The sequence below is a fragment of the Vespa crabro genome, chromosome 1, assembly GCF_910589235.1.
Source record: "Vespa crabro chromosome 1, iyVesCrab1.2, whole genome shotgun sequence".
NCBI classification, from domain to species: domain Eukaryota; kingdom Metazoa; phylum Arthropoda; class Insecta; order Hymenoptera; family Vespidae; genus Vespa; species Vespa crabro.
The window spans coordinates 19,636,183-19,657,702 of NC_060955.1; the positions used below are offsets into that span (position 1 = coordinate 19,636,183).

Genomic DNA, 21,520 nt, shown 5'->3' on the forward strand with positions numbered 1-21,520 from the left:
ATGTGATCTCTTCGATACTATGTACCCCATAAAGGGAAAAGAAAAAGTAGGAAGAAAAAGAAAAAGTAGAAGAAAAGAAGAACACTCGAGTTCAGGTTTACCTGTTCTGAAGCACCTGACTTTCCGTGTTACGGCTGATCGAATAAATCTGTTATTCGTTCGAGTGTTAACTCGACTTCAAATGAATTTTAAATTGTTCTAGTTGGATACAATTCGATCAATTTTAACATTCATGATCGTTGGTACACGTGAAAGAAAAAGTAAAATCCCAATTACGCGCAATATCATTAAAAATGTATTATTATAGATATGACAGAAAGTTGTGTCGAGGAAATATCAGATAGCAATAAATGTTAATTTCTTATCCGATTATATGATAACATTTTACTTGCGTAAATTGATGCGGTATACGTTAATAGGGAAGGAGCGCACACGTCGCTAACAATTAGGGTAGTTAGTCTTCTAATTATGGCTATTCGACCCTTATTAAGAGGCCTCAGATCCGACGTATCGGATTGTACCAAATCGAGTGTAAACTACCCTTTTCATTCTTTTCTCGTTAAAAGAAACAAAAAACGAGATAGATAGATAGATAGATAGAGAAAGGAAAAGAGAGAAAGAAGATTGACGGATCTTCAATCGAATCTCCTTTGAAAGTTAAATCCCATCGATAACCCGTGATTTTTCTGTAAAACATTTCTCGACAAAAGTTATTTCTGTTTCAGGAATTGATACTGAGCACGGAAAGCGACAGGAAGTTGAGTCCGCACACAAGCCGGATAGTCGTGAGCAATTGCTCGTCCGTGATCGTAGCGAACTCAAGTTTGACATCGATGGCTGGTCTACGATCTGTGGATCTGGTGAACGTGGCAAATCTCAGCCTAGTCCGGCATAGCTTCAAACTTTCGCTTAGCAGCGCGCGCACAAGGATATCCGTAAGGAACTGCAGCATCGACGTGCTTCCTAGTTTCGTGTTTGGTGGCGACGTGGAAGCGATAAGCTTCGAGAACGTGAGGATAGGTCAGTTGAGCGCATTCGCCTTCGCGAATCTCTTTCACACGGATACCCTCAGGCTGGAGAATTGTCAGATCGAAAGTACGGAGGCGCAATCCTTCAAGAAGTTCGACGTGGGATATTTGCACGTGATCGGTGGTAGTTTCGGAGAGCAAGTACCAAGTCGTACTATGAACGACATTGAGGTACACCACAAGTTCATGCTTGACGGTGTCAAAATGGGTATGGTAAGGAGCGAGGCATTCATAGTTCGAAGTCCACGTACCGTTGCGATTCAAAACTGTTTGATCAATGGTCTCGAGAGCGAAGCCTTTGATGTAACGGCCCGAGGAGCCGTAATAATAAAGAATAACACCTTCGGTAGTCTAGCCGTTGGCGCGTTTCTCGGTATACGAGCGGATCCAGAAACGAGGCCACCACCGGCTTCCTCCTCTTCTGCGAATCTACACGACCTCATATTTAAGAACAATAGCATGTCTACGTTCGAGGAAGGCTCACTAATGTTCGATCGTTCGAGTTTTCGTCCAGAACTCGACGATCTCTTGGTAAAACAGCCCTGCGATTGTAAGATGTTACCATTGTGGAGGAATAACGTTCTAAATTACACAAACATATATTCGAGATTCTACATGCGACAAAACGCGGTGATGCCACCGATTTTACCATCCCAAGATTCGATCGAAACTCCAGAAACTTTTCTCTTCTGCGTGGACGGCCACACAGAGGACGCGACTACAGCGAGCTTTAGCGATTACGAGGCACGACATTGCTCTCTCGGCGGATCAATGCTCGTACTTATACTCGTCATAGTCGGAATTCTCGTTACCCTTCTCATCCTTGCGTGTCTGATCGTCTGGTGTTGCAAAAGACGACGTAGGAATGATAGAAAACGATGGATGAGCGTGCCAACTAACGCACCGGATGTCGTCTCGAAGAAGAACGGTGTAATCGGTAGAGAAACGGCCACCTCGGGTACACCGGTAGACAGCAGAATAACTATGGTCGTGCCTGATGGCAGACTTTACAGGGAAACTGAGTTTCACGTAATCGTCGAAAAGGCCGAACCCTTGACCACGGAATTGTAACGAGAAGCCTCGTACGACTCGACGCGTTCCACGAACGATCGAATTCATCATTTCGAGGATCATCAAAGTAAAATGGAACCGTCGGGCTCGTCTTCTACCCCCACCACCACCACCACCACCAACACTTCATGTCGTTTTCGAGTGTACAAGCTTTGATACAACGTATCGTAGAAGAAAATAAAGAAGTAAATAACAACGATAAAGAAGAGACGAACGTTGTTAAGCATGTGTTTGTGCGCGTACTTTTCTTCCTTCTCATTTAAATGATTTAGGAAAGAAACAAAGGAAAAAACAAAAAAAACAAAAAAAAAGAAGAACACGGAACGTTTTCGATAAACGCTATTGTACCTCTTTGCGGGTTCCTCAAACTTTTTTCACGTTTATGTACGTGTATTATTACGCGATAAACAAAAAGATATCTATATGTATAAGTCGATAATGAGATAAGCGTTCTGCGATGAAAAAAAAAACAAACTATAATGTCCTTGACGTAATCCTACGTCCTGGAATAACGATCAATGTCAAAACTCCATTCACTCTCGAATTCATTTAGTCGAGCATTCTCTATTAGTACAAGACAAGTTCGTAAGCTTCCGATTAACATATCACCAAAAGCACGAGTACCGATTATCCGAGCGTGTCCTTCTCATTCCTTCGATCTCCTCCCTCTTATTGTTTTCTCTCTTTCTTTCTTACTTATTTACTTACTATGAGGCGGTCACGTTCCTCTCGGCGATAAAGAGATTTCCGATCGAGGTCACGAGGACGGTTAATCGGTCGTCGTTGCTAGTTAAGTTTATATCGTTAGGTAGCTTTCGAGAGACGGTTGGTTATCTACGAAGAAGACGACGAACCACATTCAAGTTGTACGAGAAAACAGTGAGATGTGTTTCTTCATTTGATATTCCATTCGTAACTTTCAAAGGCACGAATTCGTCCCGATTGAACGAAGGAACGAATAAAAGATGGAACGAAGGAACGAATAAAAGATGGAACGAAGGAAGGACCACCGCTAAAATCTTTCACTAACTTTATCTCTCGTAATTTTTCATTCGATTTTTAATTCTAAAGATACCCCAGTCAGAATTATTAAATGTACGATTCACGAAAAGATCCACGAACCATTTCACATACAAACACTGCCTACACATGTATTCTCCATGGAAACAGATTAACGTAGCAAAAACTCGAAAAATAAATTCACCTAAAATCGTTCCTCTTCCAAGATTCAATAACGTTATAAACGCCGAAATAAAATCTCATTTGTTTTCATTGAATAATTAAATAAGCAAGCCATATTAAAGTCGCTTAAATATTCTCGAGACCAAAGACTCGAGAGAAGATAATAAAGAAGATAGGGAAGATAGGAAGCACTATTTTCGAGGAATTAATTCGTAAAAATGACACTCGAAGATGCGAATTCGTATTAAAAGAAGATCCTAATAAGATCAACCGGTAAAAAGAAAAAAGATGTTGATTCTTTTAGGCTTGTAAAAGCTATCATCTGATACTTGGGCAGGAATCCATGCATTATTAATGCGCACTCGTCCCTTTGTAACGATATTCCAGAGGTAGTTTCTCTTAGCCTGAAGCGATATCACGCGCAGAAATTGGGCCTCGAAGCTTCCGAGATTATTGTGTGCGACGACCTTCGTCGAGTCGTTACCTTGAGCCTTGAGGAAATCTCAAGATAGATATACTATTAACGTCAGTTGCGAGCATGAACAATGCTCCAACTTGGAGTACATGTGCGCGCATGTTAGAACCTATGCGAGTATACGTCTAGCGATTATCGCTTTTTGGCGAGAATTAAGTTTTCTAATGACCGTTTAGTTGTAATTATCGTGAAACTGTGATATACCGACAGCTGACTATGTAATTTGTTTTACATCGAACGACGTATGATCGACGATGAAGAATAAAGATCACGCTAAATACATAAGCGATAAATGAGTTGAGATTATATTTAAACCGGACATGTTAGAGCTCGCGCATAACTATAAGAGACCTGCCTGGTACGATAAGAATAACACGTCGGATCGATGATAACAGGCGTTAATTATCGTAGACACGATCCAGAACGAGTTTTTTTTATCTTTTTCTTTTTTCTTTCTTTCTCTTTACTTCTTCTTCTTCTTCTTCTTTTTTTTTTTTTTTCAATGACAACATCGTCGTACGTCATCCCAAGACGGAAAATTAATACGTCGACTTGGATTTATTACGTGTCAACAATTCGCAAACTTTCCATACCTCGCATGGATATTCGCATCTAGTTTACTCAACAAGACGAGATTGCGCGATTATGAAGCTGTCAGAGACGCGTGTTTCTCTCGTTAGATGAGTCACTACTCATGCTACAGTACGCGGCATTAACGCCAAAGGCGAGAGTAATTATTCTAAGACGAAATAATTCTAAGACGACATTGTGTTCCTTGATACTCATTTCATATAGTAACCTACAATAACGAATAGATTACTGTCACTGATCGTCTAAAAATATATTTTCTACTTTTCAAAACGGAATAATAACGAGCCCGAGATATATAAGATCTTCTTGCATTACATCTTTCTAGTTCTTCATTTTTTTTAATTTTATCGAATCGATTGATTTTTGTTAAACTTACCTGAAGGGAAGAACTCCATCGAGAGCTTGAGATACCGTCGGCGGTGATGATAAAGCAAATCCTCGTCCGAGTAAGATCGAATGTACGGAGAATATCCGCTTCGCTGTTTCTTGCATAGTCTCGAAGTCGTTCTGTACTTCCTCCGCTGTAAACAAACGTATAAAGTGTAAAATAAGAAAATTTATTACATTTTATTCAAAACAAAAAAGTAAGATAATATTTTTCATAAACCGACCTGACACAGGTGGTAAAATAAGATTTTTCTTCATTAAACTGGCGCTACATGCTCCACCAAGAAACGACAGTTCGATTTCTAAATTTTTCAAACCATTTCCAGATGTAATCCAATCATAACCGATGACCAAACACTTGAAGCCGTATGTATTTGATCTTTCGTTTTTCATATAATCGGATGCAGTTTCCAAAGAAAATATTACTTCGTTTCCTAGAAAATATTATTCAATTTAAGATTGTAGTACGTAACTAAAAATTAGATTTTGAATTTTTATTTGAATATATGTTACCTGGTAATACAACTGCATTTTGTGGCCATTGACTTTGCACATTACTCATTTTATGTAATACCGGCCAATATAACAAAGTGTCTTCCGACACCGTGTTTCCATGTGTACTAAAAAAGAATAGATAAAAGAATGTCGTTAAAAAGAAAAAAAAACAATAACAACAAAAACAAATGATTAGACTCGCATATAAATGATATAATTTTGTTTTGTTTTGTTTCTATTTACCCAGCCGAGGCATTTGTAATAACGTTTGGAATGTAAAGTTGTAAATAATCCTCTGGCTGTGACGTTCCACAATCCGAAGTGAATTCGATCGTTAACCATTTTACGGATTCTGGAAAATTAACTTTATAATGTGACACTGCAGAAGGTTTATAGGGATGATCGCTTTCCAGCCAAGTGTAATGATGACTGGTGGTAATAGGTGGAGTAAAATGAGGTTGTGTTTCACTATCTTGCGATAATTGAGATGTTCCCATAATGGATAATAAATTTAAAGCTGCGACGTGAGGAAGCATTTCTTGTATCAAAGTTAGTATTTGTACGCCACTCTGAAATCGAAAATGTTTATTATTATTTTGCTTTTATTTAATCATTAAGAAAGAAAATTATAATAAACATTATTTACCCTTGGATCTGATGTTGCTAAAGGACTAATGTGAGCCATCACTAAAGGTAAAAGAGTCGTTACAAAAGTTGCATTACCAAGTACTTCACTGGCAGTAACTTCTTCGGCCCTTTCTCTTGCTAATGCAAATATTTCGTTAGAACGTTGAATAATCGTAGCTGTCATGGCAAGGGTACACTTTCTTGCCTGTACTTCAGCTATCGCTTGACTAGTATGTTGACCATCGGAATCTTGAGGATTTGAAAAATAATAAATGTGTGGTATTTGACCTCTTGTTTGTGTTGTTCCTACGCAAACATAATTAGATAAATATCACGTGAGAAAAAAAAATAATTTATATTGATGAAGTCGTACCATTGAAACTGAATGAACAGGCCGTGAATGTAAATGTCGTGCCATCTGGTCCTTTGACTACGCTCAAACCGCCATCTCCATTACTAGTACGTCCACCACGATTCCTCAATTTAATAGCATACTTTACGTTTTCCTTGATTGCTACTGGTTTATTGAACTTTATTTCTATTATATCATTGACACAACCTTCTGGCCCAAAGGATCCTCTTGTAAAATCTAAACTAGTCCAACGTTGAGTGTGAGACGGATCGTTTCCAGTATTACTTTGCTGTAAAAAAAAAAAGAAGAAAAAAAAAAGAACAATCAATAATAAATATTATTAAAATAAATAATAAATATATAAAAGAAAATTCGAAATCACATACATCCTCTAATAATTCTAATTCGTATTCGTATACTCCAACACCTCCAAAAATACCAATGCCCGCGATAAAGATCCCTGATCTATCAACGGAGAAGCAAATGGCATCGGGAGAACCATTTCCAGTATTCCAAGATCTCGTTTGACTTGTTCTAGTGAATCTCGAAGGTGTAGTATACATAAGTTTACCATAAGCTCCTTGCAATTCGTCTTCGTTTCCATTGGATTGTGCCGCTAATTCAGCGATAACACGGGCGAGTAAATAACAACAGTGCAAAATTAATTCTGATAGAGAATAACTTTTCTCTCTGCAAAGATTTTTTTTCACTGGTACCAATACCAAATCTAATAATCTTTCGAGGACTTCGCGAAACGACCAATTCAATATCTCTTTTCCAGAACTTTCCACCTGAGATTTATAACTAATTTGTTCAACGAGAATAGGATATTGATGTGCGTCTGTTGAATTCATCATTAATAAACCAGCATTATCCGAAGGGCTCAATTGTCGTTTTATACCATCACTATTATCCATCGTATTAGTTAAAATTGGAAACGTGCATCTAAGACGAATCGTAGGACTGCAAAGGGAAGCTACAACTGCCGAAAGAAGACGATCTTTCGTGGTTACTCCTTGTTCCTAAAAATATTAAATAATTCGACAATGTTTAAATATATATATATATATATATATATATATATATATATATATATATATATATATATGTATGTATGTATGAATGACACTTACTTTATCTATTTCTGACAATAATTCACATAAAGAAGTCCATTTTAAATATGCCGTTGGATAAAATGCGTGATAGCACGATACAAATGTTTTATGACACTCTTCGAGTATACTATTGCTCATTTTATTATTTAAACTTTCCGAATCTATAAAATAAAGAAAATCATTTTTTATTATATATATATATATTAAAAAATTAAAATGAAATTTATTTTTTGCTAACGATATATTTATATCATAAATAAAAAAAAAAAATATATAAATAAGTAAAAAAAAGAAACGTACTTTTGTTAGAACGTGTTTTGCCTTTACATTTTGTGCTCAAAGGTACTGAATCGGATAAAATTTGACGTAATAAAGCTCGTACTTCGCCTATGCATTCAGCGAGACGCACAGATTCTGATGGAGTTCTCTTTCCAGCTGTTTAAAATGCACGAATTTTTAATATTTTGTTCTTTTCTTTTTTTGTTTTTTCCCTTTCATTTTCCTATGCACATATTCGAATACATACCTTGATTTGGATAAATTTCATTGGTATATATTCTAAGCAGTCGTAAACTAGCTTTACTAATATAGACTAAACGTTCCATTTCAAGAAACACATGAGACGATGAAGCAATGTGTACTGCTGCATCTGCCAATCCTGCCTTTAATGTATTCCAACTCCATTGAAGAAGAGATATTAAAGATTGAAAACAATCCTGCAATCAATATAGTTTTCCCATTATAAACTTGTAAAAAAGTAAAATTTTTTTTCTTCTTTTCTTTTTTTTTTCATTTTCTAATAGTAAATACATACTTTCGTTACTGTTCTACTAAATTCTCTTTTAAGTATATAAACTGGTCCTATTTGATCTCTTTGTCTATTGGACGTTTGATTTTCTGGTGTTACAACGCGATATAATAATTGTGGAATTTGTCCGGCATTAACATCAGTTCCATTATTAGATCTCTTTGATGATTTAAAATAGAATCTGACCCTATATTTATTTTAAACAAAAATTAAATTAATTGCTTCCCATATAACGTAACTTTTTATGTGAAAAAATAATAACTAACTGATCCTCTGCTGTGACCATTCCTTGCCCACTAGATCCACAATCGCTAGATGAACCATCGATTTTTGCCCATGCCACGTACCATCTGTTTGCTTGCAATGCAATAGGTTCATCAAATAAAATTGCGTACTTTTGTCTAGGTCCACATTCATATGGTATCTCTTCTGTTTCTGCTAAAAGTTCCCCATCATTTTCTTGATCACCTCCATCAACTCCAATATCAAATAACTGTATGAATTAAAAAATTACTATGTAACATATCGTTTAATATTATCTTTATTTAAATATTGTTTTATTACTTTTATCTTTGCTGTGTATTTATCACGACCTCCAAACAAACCATATCCGCCTAATAGTATGTCAGTGTTAGGCATGAATCTAATTGCTTCAATGGAACGACCGGAATAACCCCAACCTCCACCATGATCTAAATAATTATAATTAATTATGAATGGTGATATATAACTTGTTTGTTTATAATTATGATACAACTAATGAATACCTACTTTCAAATCTACTAACAGTGGCAAAATCTTCTCTACTATAGACTTTACCATGAGTCGATTGATCGCATTCATTTTCTTCAACTATAGTTAAATTTTCATCTTGTGCTTGTGTAAGTGTATCCAAGCATGCTAATAAATGCATTGCTGCTTGTGAACGTGTTACAAAACATGTAGGTACTACAGGTAATGCCAAACCAGGACTAAGTATAGAAGCTTCCAATCCTGATATAGTTCTAGCTTCTGTAGATATAATGTTGTACAGGCTTATTTCATTATTCACGGGATTAAAAGTCCAAATAACATTGTACAAAGGATCTAGACATGCTGCATAATTGCTAAAATCCACTTGATCGTTACCACTGTAACTATTGCATGTCCCATCTCTTTTACTTATAACTAAGCATTTAAAAGAGTTTGCATGATCATTTTGATGTGGAAGTAATACTGTAAAAATTTATTACAAATTACACTAAGTATTATACAGATATTTATTATAACAATAACGTTATTAAAGATGATTATACTTATGCAATTCTTATTTGCCATTACAGTGCTTCTTGTTAAACTAATCGAATTAATTTCATCGACTTTTATATATGTTTGATCTCCAGCAGCTCCGATCCATGTTGCACGTCTACCCCATCGGGAACCAATATTCGGAACTATACTCGGAAAGCTCTGCCACGGTTGAGCTTTCTCTGTGCGACGACTAGATTGAGAAGTGATATTTACAGATTCATTTTCGCTAGTTCCTACTGATCTGCCTAATTGTCCTTTCTGTAAATATAGGATATATAAGATTTGAGTAAATAAAAATATATTGACGCAATTAATATCCGATAGATACCTGATAAGCACCAAATGTATACACTTCGCCGTTTATTGTAAGAACAACAGTATGATTAGATCCAGCAGCGACTTGAGTCGCTAATGTAGGTAATTTAACGTGAACTGGACCAGCATGTGTTACCATATATCCGATACCTAATTGACCATATATATTGCTTCCGAATGTGTATACTTCTCCATTTTGTAAAAGGATGACTGTATCATGTAATATATTTTCAAATATAATTTAAAATTTTATTAAAATATTTTAAAATACTTATATTAAAAATATATGCATTAATTTACCTGTATGATGCAAACCACAAGACACTTGAATCACAGGACTATCGCTAGGTATAGGAACTCTAGCTGGTGGTATACTTGCTATTCTTGCAGCATCTCCTCTCTCTACATCGCTACCGCCAATGACTTCTTCTCCCGCAACATTACTACCTAATCCTAATACCATTTTACCTGGTTGACTTCCTTTTGGAGCAATGCTTGATCCTATTTTTCCCACAATAGGGGAGAGGAGAGAGAGAGAGAGAGAGAGAGAGAGAGAGGGGGGGGGGAGAGGGAGAGAAATAACGATTATATATTTATCATTTTTATCCATTAATTTTCTTTTTTATTAATTTACCTAATCTTTGATTATTGGCTCCTTTCATTTTCATCCCATATCTCATTGCACTGGGACCTGCTTTACTTCTCTGCCTTTGTTGTCTTATTTCTCCTAAGCGTTTTTGTAAATATTCTCGATAATTGGAACCTGATCTACCTATATTGCAATAATAAAAAATTACAATTTGCATATATTTTGCTGATTATCATTGGATATTTTAATAAATATGTCTTTAGAAATAGAATTTATTACCATTATTACAACTCTTTCTTGCGCATGTACGGCAACATCCGCATTCTGCACACCCACTATCACCTTCACCACAGCCACATTCCCTGTGTAAAAAAAAAAGTTAGTACAATAATAAAATTTATATTAAAAAGTATTCAGACAATATTAATAGATACTTACTGGCCTGGATTTCTATCTGATCGAGTACTTAAACACGATATACTGTATCCAGTGCATTCACGACATACTGTACAAATCATACAGACACGATGGCTCCATTGATGTTGGCCTGGTGGACACATACCTCTTGTTTCTTCCCAGTCTTCTCCAGGATCTGTGCCGTCTATATTAATAATACATATTAATAATAATAATAATAATAATAATAATAATAATAATAATAATAATAATAATAATAATAATAATAATAATAACAATAATAATAAAGCAATACAAAGATTAAAAAGAAAAAGTACCTTCTTCAGCTACAATAAGCTCATCTTCTCCTGTGCCCATCTCCATAGCAACTACTGTAGCTTCTTTGTTCACTGTATGCACGGTCGAGAAGTCTCTACCACATTGTTCTTTATTATTAATTCCAAATGTATAGAGATGTCCTTTATTAGTTAATGCTGCAGCATGTGCCTTTCCAAGAGAAACATGAACAACACTAACATCTATGAGATCAGTAACTAAGCCTGTCACTGGGTCACAATGCAATGTATCTTTTCCAAACATTAACAGAGAACCTTCCTTTGTCACTAAAGCTGTTGTACCATTATTACAAGCAGTATCTATGATAAATTTTCCTTCTACTTTGATCATTTTCTTTGGCTTAACTGGCTTAGGTTGTCTACGAGCTTTGTCTGAGGTAAAAACATCAAAAGTATGTAATATGTAAATGATTACATAATGTAATGTACTATAATATATTTGAAATATAATTTAAAATCATTACTTACTGCTATCACCATCTTCTCCACGTTTGGCAGTTCCAGCAAATAAAACAGAGCCATCTTCCATAACAAAAATCACATGTTGGCCGTCATGACCTGCAGCAAAATGTGTAATTCTTGGACCTTTACCAAGTGTAAGTTCCAACCATCTGTTAGGCCTTGTGTTACTTTTCATACCCAAAGATGTTCCTTTTCCAGTATATAATATCTATAGAAAATATAATAGATTTTGTTTTAAGTACAATGCCCAATAAGTAGTTATATAAATACTAAATATCGTACTTACTTTACCAGACACTGTTTTAAGTACACCAAATTCTTTCCCTGCTGTAACCATTGCTATTTCCTCGTCACAACCAAGATTCAATGTATGTACAACTTGTTCTTCATCAAAAGCTGCATATCCAAAGATATCTACACATTTCCTTGCTAATTTTAATGGTAATTCTGAGGCAAATGATACTGGATTACTCAATGTATTTATCGTGCGTACCACAAAACCATCCTAAATAGATATATTAAATGTCATATTAAAATTAATTAAAAAAAAAAAAAAAAAAAAAAAAAATTAACTCATGAAATTGTAATACTCACATCTTTGCCAGCTGTTATCATTCCAAGATTTTCACCATCAGAAAACATAACAGAAGATGACCAATCACGTCCTTCCAATACAGCTATACCTGTCACTATAAGAGTTTCTGCATTTATGATTACTAATTCACTTTGCTTTCTTGGTGCACATTTAAAGTATAATGAGTTCTGAAAAAAACGAACATCAAATATAAATATATTTATGTTTTCTTGTAATAAAAGATCAAGATAGATTATAAAATTATAACTAACTTTTGCATAGCCAAGCCATCCAGTTTCTGTTGGATAAAAATCAGCTTCATGAACATATACATGACCCCAAATTGTACCACCATGTCCACTACCAATTTTTAATAATCCTTTACTTGTATGCAAATAAAGGTACTTTCCATCACTCACAAAACTTCTACCATTGAGTACTATATTATTTATATCATTTGGTAATTTAAGCGTAGATGTATAAATTCTAGAATTTTTAGGAACTCCATATGTTATCCAGTCTGGCCGTGCAAGCTTACCAAGGAGAACAGCGTGTACACTTCTTTGCAATGAAGTTAATACACATGGCATCTAAAATAAAAAATAAAAATATTTATCTATAATGATTATATTTTGGACATGATAAAAGTCTATATATCTTTACAACTTTACCTGTATATTTTGAATTGCTAATGCTCTTGGACACATAAGTAAAGCAGCTACCGCTGCCAAAAGACGACCAGTATCTCCTCTGACTACAACAAGGCTTAAAAGACATGCGCATGCGACTGCTGTCAAATGACTACCATCATTAGCAGCTGCTGATTCAGGGCCATGAGATGTTGCAAGATCTAACAGCAAATCAAATAAAAGATCTGGAAAAATATAATAAATTTTGATTAAATTAAAATTCATACAGATCAATTAATTAATTAACAATTTTTACCTATGACATCATCTGGTTCAGATTTTAAGCCTTCGGGGAGCTGTCCTTGTAATACATCCAATAAGGCTACTAATGCTTTTGTACATAACATAGGATCAATGGTTTTACTTTCACGCATTAATGTAAAAACGCTTCTTAATCCAATACCTACAATCTGTGAAAACAAATTGTAGATTAAAAAATTATTAGTTAACGTATCGATCATATATTTCTTACCTTTGGTAAGCTCTGAATAGTTGATACCCTATCTTCGTCATCGCTCTCTGAATCAATCGTATCACTAAGTTCTGGAGGTGGAGAGCCACAATTAGATGCTCTGCAAATCTCACTTGTTGTTCTGGCATATTTTTCAAGAATGGCACTTCTAACACTAGCGAATACAGCAAATGCTGATGCATTATAAGAAACCTCTATTTCTGGAGGATTATTATAATTTAAATCTCCTCCCACCTCAATCTATAAATAAATATATATATATATACAATATAATATATATTAAAAAAAAAAAAAAAAAGAAAAGAAAAAGGAAAAAAATATGAATCGAGAAATAAATAAATCATAATACCTTCTTTTTATCTCTTTTCTTAACAGCTTTATTTTTTTTACATTTTTTCCATTCATCCTTATACCTAGAAATATGTGACATATCAAATAATAAATTATATTCTTAGAGAAGAAAAATATATGTAATACAATTTTTAAAAAAGAATTAAATTATAATTCCTAATAATACACTAGATAACAGTCTTCATAAATGATCGGCGAGATAAAACATGAAAGGTAAACAAAAAATATTTGTATACACTAGAAATGTCAGTTGACATAGGTGATATAAATAAAACATTTGAGGTTATTCCTGAAGAAAAATAAAGACAGTTGTATTGCGTACTTCGTATGGTAAACAACATCTACGATACAACCTTCTGATTGCTGGAGAAATTTACTTAGGTATTTAATTAAATCTCAAGGAATGATAACTATTTTCGAAGGCATCATCAAAAGTGACAGGTAAACAAAGATCATGGGAGGTTAGACGCGCTTACGTACCTTTGCGCTTCAGCTACATTTTTAAAGAGATCGTAAAAGCATTTCGTGTAATGATCAGGCTCGGGTAACAATCTCTCGTGTTCGCCGGACACCATGATTTCCACGGAATACTTAAGGTAATATTCACCAATTCATTTTCGTTATACTATTGATCGTTGACACTCTTCGGTCTTCTACATGTGATTATTTTTATGTAGTTCGTAAAAGAGTTCCTTCGGTGAATTCACAAAATTCTTTTGCAAGTTAAATGATTTATCAATATATGAGATACAATGAATCTATACTCATTATTTTATTCTCGTATTAATTAAAAAGTAGTCAACGATTCGCATTAGATGCGTGTCAAGAAATTTGTCTTGAAAGTACCAGACGGACCGCGACCGCTTCGCAATTTCGATTTTTAATAAACGAAATCGACTTTCGATTATCGAAGAATGATCAAGCGGATTTTTTAAAATTAAATACTTTAAAAAAAATAATTAACTATAAACGAGCAAATTAGCTTATGAGGTCATTAAGTTCAATCTAACAAAGTATTATAATGATAATAAAATGAGTTTCATAAAATAGATTCTTTGTATGTTTTTATTTTTTGGTCGTAGATACTTGCATATTAATGATCAATATTTTCTCTTATAATTTTATATTGTTAATATCAGTTTTAGCATTGTTACGTTATATATTTATCGAATGTATAAAAACGATTATGAATCGAAATAGCATAATCCTCTGATAAAACTTTAAAGTACAAACGTATCTTTTCTTAATCATTTATCTTGTATTAATCTTATTTATGTTACAATTGATTATCTTCATTTTGACGTCTATCTCTACAATATATAAATGAAAGTTTTTTCATTGAAAATACTTGCACGTAGATAAATAATATAATTTTAAAACTTTGCGATAATAGATATAATAATATAATAAATGTACTGATTAATTGATTTTGTAATTATATACCATAGTTCGAAGTCTTTTCCAGTATCTTCAAGTATTGTAAGTTTTAATATTTCAAGGAAAAAATATAAAAGAATAAGGAAAATACAAAGTAATAGATAAAAATATATCTGCCTATATATAGATATTCTATGTAGTAATCTAAATATTTATGCATTAATCGTATAAAAGTCGTAAACAAAAAAAAAATAAGACGTTATAAAACTATAACGTTTTTTATCTGATAGTGTTACTTAACGACCGATCGCAGGATAGACATCGACTACTCGAGTCCTGCTATACTTATATTACTGTTGAGACCATCAAGAACATAACCTTACTAAAACGGTTCTGCAAATTATTTTTTCAATTTCAATGGGGCTTCTTAAAGACAAAAATTTGACATGGTCAATTCATGAAAGTTGGTAAACATAATTAAACATGACTGTGGTTAAAAATAATACAACCAAACAATGAGTTAAAGCAAGTATCGTATTTATCTCCAGAAATGTTTGAAATTTCATTCATACATACGATTTCATCACGTATTTAATAAAGTTTTCTTTTTATATTTTTAGAATTATTATAGAAATAAGTTGATAATAGATTAAGACTGATTGGAATTTTAATTACAAAATTTACGCTTTAATTATATCTTGGATATATACTCAACGCAATACAGGGTGTTGTATCAAGAACGTATATATGAAAAATCATTAGTTTAATAATGATAGAAGGACATGACTTTACTTATTAATATTTCATTGGTGATTATTTTGTATTTATGCTTTCATATTCATAAAATATTTTAATACTTCCTTGTTCGTAATCATTATTTCCTTGATTGTAAACTGAATATCTTTGTTTTTTTTCTCATTTTAGCTCTATATGGATAGTGAATTTAAAAATACGCATGTTATTTGTTTATGTAAATATAGCATATACATTTTACATAGTTATATAATACATAGAAAATAATTATAAAATTTGTGGGAATGGGCAATTGTTTGTGTAAAGACACTCCAGAAGATCTTGAAACATATAATGGACATCAGAATCATGCAGAATCTGAAAATACTATATTACCACAAGCAAACGTAAGCACAGTTGTATCTGGCGATACAACGTCGCCAACTTTTAAATTTCCAACATCGACTGCTATTGACATGCTTGTTCTGGAAACACTTGGAGTTATTGGATCTTTGGTTGATAAGTGAGCATGTTTTTTTATTAATATAAAATCACAATTGATCATATTATTTTTACAAATTATTTTAATTTTTGAACATATATCATAGAAATAATTTTATTTCAGTGAACAAGAACCTCCACCTGCTATGTTAAAATTACATGCCATTGCGGATAAAGAGGATGGTTGGATACAAGTAGTCAGTTCTATGATAAATGTTATTCCTATGCACAATCCATTAGGCCCTTCTGTTATTACTTTATTGTTAGATGACGGACCTTTGCCTTCAAAAGTTTGTTCAAATATTAGTAACTACAATATATGACAATTAAAGTGTCAAACTTAACATTTCCTCGTTTATAGGATTCTGTTTTACGTTTATCACATATGTTCCAATTATCTCAAAGACTTGGAAAAATACAAACCAGTCCAACGCAACAGCGAAATATTTGTGTGGTATTAGGCTGCATTGCAGAGAAGTTGGCTGGTCCTAGTAGTATAGCAATATTATCAGACGCTACATTAGATTATCTTATTTCAAATCTTGTATGTTATTTCTCTTGTTTTTCATTTAAATATATTACTTAAGTATAAATAATATTAATTTTCAAAAATTACTATTTCAGAGAGATGATATTGAACCTTATGTGGTACTATATTCTTTAATTGCTTTAGAAAAATTTGCCCAGACAAGTAAGCTTTCTTCTATGATTAATTATTACCCTAATTAATCTTAAAAGATCTCTAAAAGAGGTCTTAAATAATGTTTATTACAGATATTATATATATTTATTTGTAGGTGAAAATAAAATAACAATTAAGAAACGCCTTATAGCAGAAAAACAAAATCCATTATTAGAACTGGAAAAATGGGCCACAGAGTTTCACTATGTAAGACGCCAAGTTGGTTTCTGTGCACAGTGGTGTCTGGATAATTTATGTAAATATTACAATAAGATTTGTATGTATGGTTATACACACACACACACACACATACACACACGCATGCACGCACGCAGATATATATAGATATACGCTATTTTATATAAATGATATTAATGCATTTATTTATAATTTTCTAGTTTTAATGGAAGGTAGAAAGTATTCTCATGATGCAGTTGACATGACTGGTATTAATGTTATGTTAAATACAAAGGATGTAAGCGAGTACCTGAAAATATCACCAAATGGTTTAGAGGTAGTTATGAATCAGTTATAAATAATAATAGTTATTGATATTATTTAATATTTCCATTTTTTATATTCTAGGCCCGTTGTGATGCATATTCATTTGAAAGTGTAAGATGTACGTTTCAAGTAGATTCAGGAATTTGGTATTATGAAACTCTTATAATTACTACAGGAGTAATGCAAATTGGTTGGGCTACAAAAGATAGTACCTTTTTAAATCATGTATGAAGTCCATATATTTATATTTTTGTATTAAAATAATTAATATTGAATTACTAATTGCACTTTTTCTTTTAACTGTAGGAAGGTTATGGTATAGGAGATGATGAATTCTCATTAGCTTGTGATGGCTGTCGAAGACTGATTTGGTATAATGCTAGAAGTGAAAAATATCACGATAGACCTTGTTGGAAAGCTGGAGATATTTTAGGTTGTTTGTTGGATTTAAACAAACAAGAAATAATATTTTCTATAAATGGAGTACCATTGAAGCCATGTACTCAGGTTTTCAAGACTGTGAGGTATGTTCACATTTGAAATTCAAAAAAAAAAAAAAAAAAAAATTATGAAACAAAGTCATGAAAACGTATCAAATATTTCATTTGTCTTTTGTTAGGTCTGGATTCTTTGCAGCAGCTAGTTTCATGTCATTCCAGCAATGTCTTTTTAATTTTGGAAATGTACCCTTTAAATATCCTCCTACTGATAGGGAATATCAGAAATTTAATGATCACGCTTCATTAAATCCAGAAGACAAAGTTGTGCTGCCCAGACATATATATGTAGATCGTTTGAGAAGACTTAGCGTTAGGGAAGATTCATGCACTTTATGTTTTGATCAGAAAGCTTCAATAAGGTTACTACCATGTAATCATAGGTAAGATAAATCTTATTTACTCATTTTTATTATATATACTTGATGTGCCCTCGTAATTAATATTTATTACAGAGGCTTTTGCCAAACGTGTTCAAAACAATTGGTTGAATGCCCTATGTGTAGAGCTACGATCGATGAAATGGCTTTAGATGGTATATGACACTTACCAAGCAAAGCCATATTTGTTGAAAAGATACTTTTATTATGTCTGTTATATTACTTTATGCTCAGACGATATCAGGAGATACTTACGAAGATAGAAGGTTATTTACCTCTATTAACGTATAGTCTCTTTTGTTCCTATTATGAACATTGGTTTTATTCAACGTTTAAAATAAACGACATGCACTTAACACGTATACACGTACGTATGAAACAGATTATGTGAAGTAGTAATGCTGCCATGGTGGGATAGATAAAGATGTAACGTAAAGTTGAATGTAATATGTGGTAAAGAAAAATTGGTCTAAAGGATTCAATTTGATGAGATCTACTATATGTGGAATACAGTCGTGATATTATATGCAATTCTCTATATGTAGTATAGTATTTTGATAGAAGAGAACTATGGTTTTTAACCATAGAATATTCCCAAAAACTTTATCATAATTATGAGGCCTTCTCCTTTGTGACTTTTAATACGACTAATGATAATACTACATTTTAATTAAGCTATACAAGTCAAGATGCAGAATCACGTCAATAGTAAATGTTACAATTTCTGCACCATCTATCGTTGATTTATTCTTTTTCTCACTGATCGATTATGAATGGTCAAGTAATTTTTTGAATAATTTAAATAATAAATTATTCTCTGTAACTTTTTTTTTATTAAAATTATTATTAATTATTAATTCACTTTGGTGGCTTAGGAAAAGTAACACATGCTACTTATATCAATCTGCTTAATATTTTATGTGGGTTTTACCTACAACATACTTTTAATTAAATGCCTAATTATAACTGATAACACATAGATTATACATATTTTTTTCTACACTATAGCATTTAAAAGATATATTAGGTGTAATTTAGAAACGAATTGCTAGCAGTTTTTTTTGAAAATAATAAGAAACAAATGTAAAATATTAAATTTGTGACTGGATCACGAATTTTTCTAAAATATGCCTCTACAAACATAAACATATATTTTTTAATCTACAAATCATGTTTTCAGTTACCAATAACTTGAATGTATCAAAATAACTAGCACATATTTACAAATTTATAGGGGCTATATCATACTCGAGTTGCTAGCGATTCTTATAAAACTCTGATTCAAAAAACACTTATAATGGATAAGTGACTGGATCACAAGTCCATGACAGGTATAGTTCGATGTACAATTTTCTCTTGCATCATAAAAATTTTACAATAATCATATATTGTTTCATATTTCACTTAAATAGAGAAACGAAATAATGAACTTTATGCTGTAACATGAACCCTTATATAGGAGACTGTAAAATATTGATATATCTTAGTATACATTATATCGACACAAATACATATATAGAAAAAGCGAGAACAAGAAGGAAAAGATAAAGATATATATTATATTCTTGGCAGGAATATAAAGTCTAATGTTTTATTATATATGTGCTTTGGAAGAATTTTTTTTTTTTTATGAAATCCATTCGTACTCATCAACAATAACCTACTCCCGAATTTTTCTTTACAAAGAAGCCTTTACATGTTACATAAATATATTAAGGCTTGCGTACTCTCGCATATGTATCTTAAAACGATATCGTATATATTTATTTGGGCAAAAAAGCCGAAGGAAAATAATGATCGAGAAATCGCTATCATTTTTTTGCAAAAATTGTTTTAGAAGATACGTTATCTCGCAAATTATCGAATGTTGTCGATAGTTTCGAGAAGATCGCGTAGCGAGCTATCGGCATTGATTACACGAGGCGCCGTTAGAGTGCGCCGCAGTTTGTTACAACATGGCGGGTGAGTGAGTGACTGTGGATCCTACGAGGCTGCCCAAAAACACGAGGGATTTTCTTTTAACTTGTGCCGTTTTGTGGGTTTCAGATATATCCTACATGCAAAAAGAAGACCTCGACGACTCGGACAAGGGTGAGTAAAATGAAATAATAGTTGTAAGGACGATGATCGTAATTATAAAGCGCGAGGGGTCGTCCGAGTTCGGCACACGGACAGTATAGCCCCACCACCGGAGGCATGCCGACGATATTCGAAGCGTGCACGATGCGCGCGTAGCGTATCGTAATGATACGTAACATGGCATGGACACAGGTCGACACGATAGGCAAGAAGGAAATTCGCGCGCGCGCAAGTCATCATTTTTCGAGGTTAGGGAACCACCCGAAAAAGAGAGAGAAAATGAGATAAAAGGAAAAAGCGAAACAAGGAAACTCCCTTGATTCGAAATCATTGTCGGTCGTTTGATCGAGAGTTCCGTGTGTCATTCTCGCATGCGTGTGAGAAAGATGAAAACATAGAGGAAGAGAAAGAAAGAAAGAAAAAGAGAGAGAGAGAGAGAGGGTGATGTGTACTCGTGAGAAAGAGTGATAAGTAGATAGAAAGACAGAGAACAACAGTCGTCGCGCGTGAGAGAGCGATTTTGGATGGCGTTTTATCGGTTAGGGGGCGCCACTGTATGTACCGAGCGCTTATGTTTACCTCGACCGCCAAGCCCGAAAAAAAAAGGAGGAAACAGAAAAAGGGCACGCGGTCGACTCGCGTCGCCACTCTATCGCTGCGCGCCTTGTCAAATTCCTTTCTGCCTCCGGATGCCTTTATGCGAATTCGTTTAACGTAGATACCCGACATTTCGATCTACACAATTTGATCATTCTTCATCAACGGACTTTTCTTGCACAACTACGAGAAGACGACGACCTTCCTGCTAATACGTTTGATCGTTCCATTTTGTACGTAATTTTATTCTTATTATATTTTATTGCATTCGTTCATTGTCATTATAACGTGATATGAAATGAGTCGTTATTTTTATGTGTGTTATCTACAATGACACGAGTAAGTTACATTCGTTACAGTGTCGTCACGCATTTGTCGAAAATGCTTCAAACGATCGTTTACCGTTAATGACGTTGAACATTTTCGAACATTCAAATATTCTTATAAAATAATACGTATTATTCGATATATTTCTTTAAATAAAGAACAAACAAAGAGGTTAGGAATATGGAGTACTTGATGTACTTTATTCGATTCGTAACTTTT

The 21,520-nt window shown here is 33.4% G+C and overlaps 4 protein-coding genes and 1 long non-coding RNA gene across 18 annotated transcripts in view; 4 read left to right on the forward strand and 1 right to left on the reverse strand.

The window, feature by feature from the left end:
- The window catches only part of LOC124426744, a 78,180-nt gene extending 74,139 nt beyond the window's left edge, over positions 1-4,041 (forward strand). For all 4 annotated transcript variants that reach the window (XM_046968844.1, XM_046968827.1, XM_046968836.1 and 1 more), the window contains one exon: positions 726-4,041. In XM_046968844.1, coding sequence (XP_046824800.1) covers positions 834-2,099 — 1,266 coding nt within the window. In that variant the 5' untranslated portion in view covers positions 726-833 and the 3' untranslated portion in view covers positions 2,100-4,041. The remainder of the gene's footprint in view (positions 1-725) is intronic.
- Positions 1-14,232, reverse strand: part of LOC124426647 (E3 ubiquitin-protein ligase MYCBP2) — a 171,503-nt gene extending 157,271 nt beyond the window's left edge. For all 9 annotated transcript variants that reach the window (XM_046968615.1, XM_046968660.1, XM_046968633.1 and 6 more), the window contains exons 1-30: positions 14,106-14,232; positions 13,624-13,687; positions 13,275-13,514; positions 13,059-13,212; positions 12,785-12,987; positions 12,386-12,703; positions 12,134-12,301; positions 11,826-12,044; positions 11,546-11,747; positions 11,060-11,449; positions 10,764-10,926; positions 10,605-10,687; positions 10,371-10,508; positions 10,037-10,237; positions 9,750-9,946; positions 9,427-9,679; positions 8,903-9,346; positions 8,696-8,823; positions 8,398-8,624; positions 8,138-8,318; positions 7,850-8,039; positions 7,624-7,758; positions 7,342-7,484; positions 6,595-7,230; positions 6,230-6,497; positions 5,876-6,162; positions 5,473-5,798; positions 5,248-5,354; positions 4,959-5,168; positions 4,724-4,868 (exon numbers count right to left, since the gene is read on the reverse strand). In XM_046968615.1, the coding sequence (XP_046824571.1) occupies positions 4,724-4,868; positions 4,959-5,168; positions 5,248-5,354; positions 5,473-5,798; positions 5,876-6,162; positions 6,230-6,497; positions 6,595-7,230; positions 7,342-7,484; positions 7,624-7,758; positions 7,850-8,039; positions 8,138-8,318; positions 8,398-8,624; positions 8,696-8,823; positions 8,903-9,346; positions 9,427-9,679; positions 9,750-9,946; positions 10,037-10,237; positions 10,371-10,508; positions 10,605-10,687; positions 10,764-10,926; positions 11,060-11,449; positions 11,546-11,747; positions 11,826-12,044; positions 12,134-12,301; positions 12,386-12,703; positions 12,785-12,987; positions 13,059-13,212; positions 13,275-13,514; positions 13,624-13,687; positions 14,106-14,200 (6,515 nt within the window). In that variant the 5' untranslated portion in view covers positions 14,201-14,232. The remainder of the gene's footprint in view (positions 1-4,723; positions 4,869-4,958; positions 5,169-5,247; positions 5,355-5,472; positions 5,799-5,875; positions 6,163-6,229; positions 6,498-6,594; positions 7,231-7,341; positions 7,485-7,623; positions 7,759-7,849; positions 8,040-8,137; positions 8,319-8,397; positions 8,625-8,695; positions 8,824-8,902; positions 9,347-9,426; positions 9,680-9,749; positions 9,947-10,036; positions 10,238-10,370; positions 10,509-10,604; positions 10,688-10,763; positions 10,927-11,059; positions 11,450-11,545; positions 11,748-11,825; positions 12,045-12,133; positions 12,302-12,385; positions 12,704-12,784; positions 12,988-13,058; positions 13,213-13,274; positions 13,515-13,623; positions 13,688-14,105) is intronic.
- LOC124426800 lies at positions 4,799-5,617 on the forward strand. The gene is made up of 3 exons (XR_006942802.1): positions 4,799-4,931; positions 5,061-5,100; positions 5,477-5,617. It is a non-coding gene; the product is annotated as an uncharacterized LOC124426800 (long non-coding RNA).
- Positions 14,233-15,623: 1,391 nt separating the features above from the next.
- Positions 15,624-19,709, forward strand: LOC124426740 (RING finger and SPRY domain-containing protein 1-like). The gene is made up of 11 exons (XM_046968805.1): positions 15,624-15,811; positions 15,927-16,257; positions 16,360-16,525; positions 16,597-16,779; positions 16,860-16,926; positions 17,033-17,173; positions 17,316-17,431; positions 17,503-17,646; positions 17,728-17,945; positions 18,041-18,301; positions 18,374-19,709. The coding sequence occupies exons 2-11, from the start codon at positions 16,040-16,042 to the stop codon at positions 18,459-18,461; spliced, it is 1,602 nt and encodes a 533-aa protein (XP_046824761.1). The 5' UTR covers positions 15,624-15,811; positions 15,927-16,039; the 3' UTR covers positions 18,462-19,709.
- A 473-nt stretch (positions 19,710-20,182) lies between these two features.
- The window catches only part of LOC124426695 (serine/threonine-protein phosphatase 4 regulatory subunit 1-like), a 145,963-nt gene continuing 144,625 nt past the window's right edge, over positions 20,183-21,520 (forward strand). The window contains exons 1-2 of one of the 3 annotated variants that reach the window (XM_046968733.1): positions 20,183-20,260; positions 20,345-20,389. In XM_046968733.1, the coding sequence (XP_046824689.1) occupies positions 20,254-20,260; positions 20,345-20,389 (52 nt within the window). In that variant the 5' untranslated portion in view covers positions 20,183-20,253. Of the gene's footprint in view, positions 20,261-20,344; positions 20,390-20,567; positions 21,208-21,520 lie in introns of those variants that run through there. The other 2 variants (XM_046968724.1, XM_046968741.1) reach the window with 2 other exon arrangements.